Source organism: Alosa alosa, chromosome 14, assembly GCF_017589495.1.
Source record: "Alosa alosa isolate M-15738 ecotype Scorff River chromosome 14, AALO_Geno_1.1, whole genome shotgun sequence".
In the NCBI taxonomy this organism is placed as follows: domain Eukaryota; kingdom Metazoa; phylum Chordata; class Actinopteri; order Clupeiformes; family Clupeidae; genus Alosa; species Alosa alosa.
In genome coordinates, this window is record NC_063202.1 from 3845124 (window position 1) to 3855520 (window position 10397).

Here is a 10397-nt window from a genome sequence, read left to right on the forward strand (position 1 = left end):
GGTGGTGCTTCTCCCAGTCCTTGTGCTGGCAGAAAGAGCCCATGATGTTGCAGCCACTGCACTCTCACTGGCCTTCGGGCCCGCAGTTCCAGCAGCTCTCCTGAGAGGATGAGAGAGAAACAATGAAGAGATAAGTAAAGGAATGGTGATAAGTGTCACCTAAGTGACTTAATGACTGAACACAGACTGACAGAGCAGAAGTGAGTGGGTGAGTGAATGAAGTAGCGTGATGTGAGAAGTGCAAGAATCACGCATGAGTGAAGTGATGCAGTGTTTGCAAGGAGGGAAATGATCGAGTGAATATGTGAATGAGCCAGCGTGTGATCAGAGTAACAAGAGAATGTACAAAACTGGGCAGATAAAGTGCTGATCGCCACCAGGAATAAGAATATGACTGAGCACAGGCTGAGTGACTGAGTGAGGCGATGGAATGGTCCAGACTGAGCACAGGCTGAGTGACTGAGTGAGGCGATGGAATGGTCCAGGGCTGGTGGACATCCTGAATGGCCGGCTGAGATAGTGATAATGGTGCAGAGGCAAAGCGGTAGTGCTGAGGGGGAGTGTGTGTGTGTGTGTGTGTGTGTGTGTGTGTGGGGGGGTCGTGTGCTGGCTGTGCTGAGAGGCGTGTGACAGAGCGGGCTATTTTGAGGGAGGTGTGGAGTGTGACTGCCCGCTCAGTGTCAAGTGGGTCGTCTGTGTGGCCGCGGGTTACGTGGTGCGGGAGAGAACATGACGGAAAAGTGCACTTCACATGGGGGGTGGGGGGTGTCTGACATGGCTGAGGGCGTCACAGAGTCTGTGTGTGTGTGTGTGTGTGTGTAGAGTGAATACATGCCTGAGTTGATGTTGGCATGATTTGGAGTGCCTCCAATACCAGCTTTTATGTATTTCTATATCTGTGTCTCTCTGTAATGCCTGTGTGGGTGGAGTTTGTCTGTTAGTTTGCATGTGTTTTTGTGTCTCATAAGTTTTAGAGTTGGGCTACATGTCTGTGTGTATGTACGTGTGTGTGCGTGTGTGTGTGCATGTGTGTGCGTGTGCGTGTGTGTGTGCGTGTGCGTGTGCGTGCGTGCGTGTCCTACCTCGCTGGAGTCCTCCTGCTGGTTGATGACAGTCGCGGATTAATGCATGTGTCGTGTCGCGTGTCGCGTGTGGCAATGTCGCGATATGCGTGTGTGTCGCGTGTGCGTGTCGCGTCGCGTCGTGTCTACCTGGAGTCCTCCTGCTGGTTGATGACAGTCAGGGCGTCTTCGGAGGCCTGCCTTTTGGCCTCGGCCAGCGCCCTCTCCATCTTGGAGCGCTCGGCGGAGATCATGTCGTGCGCCTTGCGCTCGGCGTCCGACACCGCTTTCTGCAGCTCTGACATGGCCTGTCTCTTCACCTCATTCACTGCCTCCTCTGTCAGAGAGGGATAGAGCGAGAGAGCGAGATGGAGAGAGAGAGAGAGAGAGAGAGAGAGAGAGAGAGAGATGGAGAGAGAGAGACAGGGTGGTTAGGCTCCACCAGACTTTTCCGTGGGCTTCCCCCACATTCCTTTCCACCATCATTCTTTATTGAGGCACCCTAAGCTCTCTGCTTGTTTTATCTCAGCAAACAGATGTACATCATCCAAGATTTAAAACATTTTGACAGAAAAAAAGACACGGGGCCTTTCAATAATTCATTTCACACACATCCCCCCAACACAATTACAACAGCAGATGTCTCCAAAGTTTTTTGCTCACTTGCCTATTAGCCTAGTATTTTGTGACTTTGTTTATTATTTGCCATGATTAAATGACTGTGAGTTAATGACTTTCCTGTACGGGGGGTGTGGTGAGCTGGAGGGGTGACTTATTGCCCCTCTTCTACATGCCTTTGCCTCTCCCTTTTGCTCTACAAACGCCACTTTGTGAGTGAGTGGTGTGTGTATGCTTTTTTTTGGGACAGGCAGGTGTGTGGACGGTCTAAAATAACTTCCTGGAGAACATCAACTCGTTAAGGGCCACAGCAGGACAATATAGTCATAATTGCGCTCTTGTTTAGTCTAAGTATTTGTCTCGCCTTGCAGGAGGACATTATCTCCAGTGGGCAACTACAGCCAGAGTGATGAATCTCTGTCAGGATAATTGGTGCAGTGAGTCCTAATATAAGTGATTTGATGAAACCGCTGCATCTGAAATTGGGGAATTATGCATGTGAGGGATTGGAGTTGAATGTGTGTGTCTCTCTCACACACACACACACAAACACACACGCACACACACAGAGACAAAGACTGTTACTGCATCCTGACTTCCCTCTACCTCTCTGATGGCTCTAGTAGGTGACACTGAGTTGTGTCTAGTAGTGAATATCTGAGTTGATCTGCCTCCGTCCCCAACCCTCATAGTCTTAACAGAGAATGGCAGACTGTGCTCAGAGGATGTGTGTGTTGATGTAATGGAGGCGAACTGAGCTAGCGTGATAGTTGCCCGTGTAAATCCTCACACCCCTAACCTTAAGAACACTTCTAACCACTGAGTTGGGAGCCTGGGCTTTTAGCTCAGTGGTTAGAGCGTTCGTCTCCCATGCTGGTGTGTGTCGAGGTGGCGGACGAATTACGACCTCTGTTACATTGACATGTTTTGTGCAAATGTAAGAGAAAATGTCGGCAAGCCGTATGAACCATACACGGCTCATTGTGTCTAAAACATGAATGTTGATGTAGAGTAGAATGTTGATGTAGAGTAGAATGTTGAGTATGTGTGCGTGTGTTCATTCCATGCATCCCTGTGTACTTGTTATGTCTACAGCCACTGTGTGTGTGTGTGTGTGTGTGTGTGTGAATGTGTATAGAATATGTATTTGTCTATATATCGTGTATATATACGGCAGCTCTCCCGGTGGCTGGCGGGGTAGTTAGTATTCAGTCCGACCTCTCCACTCCTCCTGCACGCCTCTCACGACTCAACCTCCTCTCTTCATCCCCTTTTTTCCTCTCCTCCTTTTTTATTCTCACTATCTATGCATACCTCGGCCGTTCAATTATCAACCCCTGTGCATGCACCGTTAAGATTTGCAAATTTAATTAATTTTTATCAAGGAGACTCAGGAGCAGATGCTGGAGCAATTAGTGCTTAATGGAAAACACGGCACCGGCAATATTAACGTTTTAATTCCGCCGGGACCTGGCAGGTTTCAAAGTCTCACGCACTATCTGTCCGTCTGTCTGTGTGTCTTTCATTCTTACCTTTATTCTTTTAGTCTGACGTTCTTTACTTCTTTCACTCGTTTTATGTCTTATGTCTTTTTTACGTCTGTCATGGCTCCTTGCCTCTCCTTTACTCTTTTTCGCCTGACAATTTTGATCTTTGTTTTTTGAAGGTCTAGCTTTCATCTTAGCCTCAGCTCACACACACACACACACACACACACACACACACCACACACACGGACACACACACAGACACACACACAGACACACACATACTCTTTGAATGAAACAATTTCCTTTCCTATATCTTTACCAGTGCTAAGATGAAAAGTATGCTTCAAAATGTGTGTATGGATATAGATAGCGTACCATGCTGCTTTACTCAAATAAGCCAATACCGCCCCCCCACCTCCACACACACACACACACAGTTCTTTCTCTCTCTCATTCTCTCTTTCTCTCTCACTCTGCCACTTACTCACAGAAACACTCAAACACACACACACACATACACACAGTGTGTTTTGTGTGTTGTCCAAGTCTCTCTCCGCTCTACTCACCCTGCTTGTTTTGTAGCTGCTTTAGTGCTGGGGAGATCGGGATGCTGGTGGGACCTGTGTGAGAGACAGCTGCAGTTAAAAAGGAAGAGGGAACGCTGGCAGTGAAAATGCAGTGTCACATGAACGCAGGTCTCCCAGGCAACAGCAGCAACAGTCAGGGTCCGAGCCCCCATCGAGCCGGGCCCACCCGGGCCGGACCCACCACAGCTACCCCCTCTGGGTAGACGAGCAGGATGCACAGATAGATGGTATTGGGTTTCCAGACAGTGGGGTGAAGTAGTGCTGGGTCATTCGTCATTCATTTATGGGGTGTTAAGCTACCAAATTGCCGACCATTCTGGTACTTTGGCTGACCACGGGCTGAACGCACGCCAAAAGAAGCCAGCCAGCACCTTAGGTTAAGGCATGGTGACATTGACAAGCTGTGTGAACTGGGTGATCAGTCTGTTATATTTTGAAATCCCTCCCTCCCTCCCTCTGTCGGGTGGAGGTAAGTTAAGCTGCCACTCTACCCGTGCTGCTGCAATGCTGTCGGGTGGAGGTAAGTTAAGCTGCCACTCTGCCCGTGCTGCTGCAATGCTGTCGGGTGGAGGTAAGTTAAGCTGCCACTCTGCCCGTGCTGCTGCAATGCTGTCGGGTGGAGGTAAGTTAAGCTGCCACTCTACCCGTGCTGCTGCAATGCTGTCGGGTGGAGGTGAGTTAAGCTGCCACTCTACCCGTGCTGCTGCAATGCTGTCGGGTGGAGGTAAGTTAAGCTGCCACTCTACCCGTGCTGCTGCAATGCTGGAGCTTTTTTACTGCATTTTCACCACAGCTGCTGTTTTCCCTTCCCTCCCACTTTTAACTGCAGTTACCTTTCACAGCGCTGACAGATGGAAAGCACTTAGCATTAATGACGGATAGGGGGCCCCTCAGCAATCCCTCACCTTATGTAACCGTGGCAGGGCCCTATCTCTTCCTCTTTGTGTGTGTGTGTGTGTGTGTGTCTGTGTGTGTCTGTGTGTGTGTCTGTGTCTGTGTGTGTGTGTGTGTGTGTGTGTGTGTGTGTGTCTGTGTCTGTGTCTGTGTCTGTGTGTCTGTGTCTGTGTCTGTGTGTGTGTGTGTGTGTGTGTGTGTGTGTGTGTGTGTGTGTGTGTGTGTGTGTGTGTGTGTGTGTGTGTGTGTGCATGCTGCAGAGTGACAGTGATTGGGATGCTGCCCGGATGCTTATTCAACACCAAGACCTCTAGTCTCCACTTCTGCCCAGAATCTGGACATGAGGCCAGTGCTCCTATTCAGCCAGGATATATTAAAAGTATCTAATACATGAAGAGTAGATACGGTTGTATAACTGTCTATCTAATATCTCATAAGCCTGAGATGTGATTTAAGTAGGAAGCTGTCATGTGATCATCCAGGGCTGATGAGAGTGGGATGGATTGGTCAGGAGGCGAAAAGCCTGCAGTCCAGGTGCTGCTGACAGCTGTGAGCTCTTACCAGCCTTCCTCCAGATCTCCTCTGGCAGATATCCCGAGGGCGGCCGGTGCAGGAAGTCCCGGTGGATCTCTGTGACAGGGTGAAGGAAAGAAACAGAGAGAGAGAGAGAGAGAGAGAGAGAGAGAGAGAGAGAGAGAGAGAGACATTAAAACGCCTAATTTATCCACATACATGAGTTCATTATCAAGCCAAATTTAGCTAGACGATTACACACATTAAAAAACACTATCATCTCTAGCATAATGGGTGTGTCAGGCACGAGGAAAGCCTGATTAGATAACACACACACACACACTGCACTTTTCCAGCGTTAGTCGGCGGCGCCCTTCCTGGCCTGTGCCGGGGCAGCACGTTCTCCTCATAGCTGCACCTTAGCTGCTGTGATAAGAGTGTGCCTGCTGCCAAGTGGCCACCACAGGCCAGAACATGCGTCCCTATCTCACTGCCACGCTAACCAACTTCAGATACGGCATCTCTGGCTGTGCCGCAGCACTCTTAGGGAGTACACAGGAGCCCGTGGTCATGGGCCGATGACAACAACAACAACAACAACAACAGGAGACACAAGGCACTGGTGGTGCGTAGCATGCTGATTGCAATAAAAGGTGGTGGGAAAACCTGGTCTCTTGCCTGTGCCGCAAATAGCTAGCGCGTGCGACTTGTTGTTGCTGGGAGTGTTGGAGTTGTGGTGGTGAGGAGGAGGAGGAGGAGGAGGAAGAACGTGAGATGAAGGAAGAGGAAGTGGAGGTAGAGGTGGAGGAGGAGGAGGCGGAGGGCGCTGTGTGGGACTCCCACCTTTTTTCATATCCTCCACGTCGCTGTAGCGCCGGATCCAGTGGGTCATCTCCTCACGGTCAGCCTCCTGGCAGCGCCGCAGCACCGTCAGCGAGCGCCGCGTCTTCTCCACCATGTCCATGATACAGTTGAGCAACTACACAGAGAGAGAGAGAGAAGAGGAGAAAGAAAGAGATAACAGATGAGAACTCATTTACCCAGGATCTTGATTAGCTAGCATCCTCATTGATTTCCCGTAGGAGAGATATTATCTGGAGGTAGCGGCTTCTGTCGTCAGGTGCTGTATTGTATTTACTGGGCTCGTTTCACAGTGTCAGGAGTGACAGATTTGAAGACTCTGCTCTGCTCTGGTCTGCTCTGGTCTGGTCTTTGTATCTCTGGTCTGGTCACATTCCTGTCCCTGGGCAACAGGCGTCCAGAGCCAGAGCGCCATGCACACCACTGAGCAGGCCTGCACACACACACACACCACTGAGCAGGCCTGCTGTTAAGTACCAGTGTCTGGGTAGTAACTGTGCGGTAGGGCACGGGTCGGGCTATACACACACACACACACGTAAAGCCTGTGTGTATATGTGTGTGTTTGGGGTGTGTGTGTGTGTGTGTGTGTGTGTGTGTGTGTGTGTGTGTGTGTGTGTGTGTGTGTGTGTGTGTGTGTGTGTGTGTGTGTGTGTGTGATCCAGCGGTGCTGTAGAGTGCGAGAGCTGGGGAGAGAGCTTGAGCAGTTAAGCAGCTCAGCGCAGTGACAATAGTTCTGGAACAGCTGTGTTGCTGCCAATGGGAGAGGCCAAACCAATTCATTCTGCCTCTGCTGCTCATAACATCAGCTCCCCCTCTCTCCCTCTCTCTCTCTCTCCCTCTCTCCCTCTCACTCTTTCTCTGTCCTCAGCTCTCTCTCTCGCTCTGGTAGATATATTTATTTCGGTGGAGTGTTTCTAATTTGGCAGAGGCCCAGCGCGGGCCGGTTCCCTCCATGACTGGAGCCCTTGTCTCAGCTGCTCTCCCCAGCTGGAGCTCCCCTCCGCTGGGTCCCTCCATCCATCTGTGCCTCCTCTCCAGCCTGGTTCTGTGTGTGTGTGTGTGTCTGTGTCTCTTTGCGTGCCTGTACGTGTGTGTGCGTGTATGTGTATGTGTGTGTGCGAGTGCGTGTGTGTGTGCGTGCGTGTTTATGTTTGTATGGCTTTGTATGTGTTTCTTTTGCACAAGTGTGTATATGTGTGTGTGAAGAGGAGTGTCTCTACAAGTGTGTTTTGAGAACATGTGTGTGTGTGTGTGTGTGTTTGTGTGGGGTGTTGTTGGAATGAGGAGAGTGAAGGGAAGTGTTTTGGGAAGATTTTGAAGATTCTACAGCAAGGCAGACATCATCGGCAGAACCACAACTGTCTGTCAGAACAACAACCCCAGCTGTTTTATAAATGTCTTTAAATCTGTCAGAGCCCTGCGGTGCAATCACCTCCCTGGAGTGTTCATGAGGGACAAACACACACACACACACACTTGCACAAACACACTAGTGAAATCAAACCTACATTATCGAGGTGCTTCCACTCCTCGGCCCATTCACGGTCAGTCAGCCTATGATCGATCACTTCCTCTTGGCGAGCTCCATGCACTGCTGGAAAACACACACGCACACACACACACACACGCACGCACGCACACACACACACAAACACAAACACACACACATACACAGAGAGATGAAGACATCAGATGGAGAACCTTTCAAACTCAAACTAATCTTCCAGTGCATTTCACCTTTTAACAATATTATAAATAGTTAACAGTGTACACTGTACAGCAACATCAGAGAGTATGTGCGTGGATATGTGTGCACCCCCCAAACAAACACACACACACACACACACACACACTTCTCTCTCTCTCGGTGCATTTCTCACCAGTCTGTCGGTGTCTCTCCCGCACGTCTCGTTGCTCGGCCTGCCGGTAGGCGTCGCGGTAGTGGTGCGCCAGCGCCATGTCCTCCAGGCGGTAGTGCTGGGGTGTGGGTGGCGGGGGATGGGGCAGGCCGTTGGGGGGTGCGTGGCCGGACGGCAGGCCGTTGGGGGGCGGGTGAGCCGGCAGGGGACCGCCGCCGGGGCTGAAGCGCTGGCTGGGGCTCACGGTGCACGGCCGCTTGGCCAGGTGCTCCACGTGCAGACCGTCACGGTCCAGCCCGACATCTTTGGTCCTGCGGAGGAGGAAGAGGAGGAGGAGATGGACGACACGGGAAAGGAGCAGAGAAGAGAGAGAGAGTCAGTGGTCAGCCAAGTTTTTATTTGTTTTCCTCATGGATGCGTCCACCACTTTGCAGCGTACGTGCCTACTTGGCTATGTGGTCTGAGCAAGTGGAAGTGCATGTAGAGATACAGTGATGACTGAAGTCCACACAAATCAAATTGAAGGTTTAATGGGCTTTCATTACAAAGTAAAATGCCCTTAAGGAATGCAGTGGGGATTCCCTTAAGTGCTAGTTTGAGCTGGCTTGACCTTTCCGGAACTGAAATGGAGACGTACAGGATACTTAAACACTTTGACCATAGCGTATGTGTCTGAAACGCTTCCTTGGAGACCATATTCTACATATAAAGCATCTGTAAAGTGCTGTGAACTTTGATTATGAGACTGAAAATACTTTGGTTTGTGGTATTTGGTAAATAGAAGTACTGAATTAATTTAAGCCCTTGATGATAAGGAGACCGAGCAGCAGCGAGGGAAAGCGATGCTGTTTTTAGTGTTTTTAACCAGTTCTAGGCCTCTCTTAGGATCACTGCCCAGACCAAATACAGTCTGTCTCCCAAAGCCCTGAACCACAGATGTGTGCCATATGCAAAACACACTCACACACACACATACGCACACACACACACTTAGCGCTTGGAGTTGCATGGGAGAAAGATCCGAGTGCCTTAATCTCCTCAGCTCTCTTAAAATTGCAAGCAGAATCTCTTGTGCACACACACACTCACACACACACCACACACACACACACACATACACACGCAGACCTATGGAGCCTATGAGCATCTGCCAGATGTTCTGTGACATTGTTCATTGTTTTTTTTTGTTTTTTTTCCTTTTGCCATCTGGACCGGTTCAAGCTGAGTGTTGCCATTAATCTGTTTACCTCTGGGGGAGAGAGCAAGAGTGAGAGAGGGAGAGAGAAAGGGAGAGATATTTAGGCACCCTGAGGTAAATCTCCCACTGTCGTTCTTGAGATCAACTGACAAAACGACAAACAAACCCAGGACGGGTATACATGGGGGAGTCCTCTGGCCCCACTTTTATAGTCACGGGTTTTACACATGCGCCAATGTGTTGTGTCTCTCCTCCATCTTTGACGGCACTCTGCAGTGGGCCGGAAGTGGCCCAGAAGTGGCTCCTTCTCCTGCCATCCCACAAATCAAAGCAACAGCTGGGAACAGCGCGCCGTGACACTGTAAGCCAGGAGCGGGCGGGCGGAGGTGTGCGGATTACAGGGGGATTGCCCTCTCCCTCTGTCCATTCCTTCCTCTCTCCCTCTCTCCCTCTCCCTCTCTCTCTCTCCCTCACTCCCTTCCTCACCCCCCCCCAGGATCAGCTCAAGCAGGGGTTCAGCAGGATCACCATCTGGACACATCCCTGACATATGGGCAGCTACAGGGAAACTAACAAGAGAGAGAGAGAGAGAGAGAGAGGAGGGGTGCAGGAGGGTTTTTTGTGGGTCTTAAATCTCTAAATTCCAATCGCATTTTTGTCCATCTTGGCCCTGAGTGGAGTGGGATGTTTGGAGGGCGCAGCCTCAGACACAGCGGGCATTGTGTGTGTGTCTGTGTGTGTGTGTGTGTGTGTGTGTGTGTGTTTCTGTGTGTGTGTGTCTGTGTGTGTGTGTGTGTATGGGTTAGAGTGAGGACATCCTGTCACAGGAGCTGCTGGCACCGCTGCTGCTGCTGCTGCTGCTGCTGCTGCTGCTGTTGCGTGACGGCCAGAGCATCTGGACCTGCCCTCCTTTTCTCTCTCTCTCTCTCTCTCTCTCTCTCTCTCTCTCTCTCTCTCTCTCGCTTTCTTTCCCACAGACAGCTGGCACTGGCTGGCAGGAATGCTGCCCAGCCGCGCACTCCTCTTTTCTCTCTGCCTCTTTCTCTCCCTCGCTCCCCTCGCTGGCTTTCACTCGGAGCTTTTTAAAAGCATCTCTTTGCTCTCTTGTGGTTTGGCAGAGCTCCAACTCCCTGAAGTAATTCAATTACTCAAGTGTGTGTACGTGTGTGTGTCAGCGTGCCTGTGTGTGTTTACAAGGTGAGGGTGATACATTTGGGATACAACCATCTACCCATTATGTGTGTGTGTGTATGTGAGTGTGTGTGTGTGTGTGTGTTTGTGTGTTTTTGCACGCACCTGAACACATGTGGGCG

General features: G+C 50.5%; 1 protein-coding gene across 1 annotated transcript in view; it reads right to left on the bottom strand.

The window, feature by feature from the left end:
• Positions 1-1207: 1207 nt before the first annotated feature.
• The window catches only part of cbfa2t3 (CBFA2/RUNX1 partner transcriptional co-repressor 3), a 47361-nt gene continuing 38171 nt past the window's right edge, over positions 1208-10397 (bottom strand). Inside the window, exons 6-11 of the mRNA XM_048263659.1 lie at positions 7908-8197; positions 7536-7618; positions 5830-6142; positions 5212-5280; positions 3736-3789; positions 1208-1398 (exon numbers count right to left, since the gene is read on the bottom strand). Coding sequence (XP_048119616.1) covers positions 1208-1398; positions 3736-3789; positions 5212-5280; positions 5830-6142; positions 7536-7618; positions 7908-8197 — 1000 coding nt within the window. The remainder of the gene's footprint in view (positions 1399-3735; positions 3790-5211; positions 5281-5829; positions 6143-7535; positions 7619-7907; positions 8198-10397) is intronic.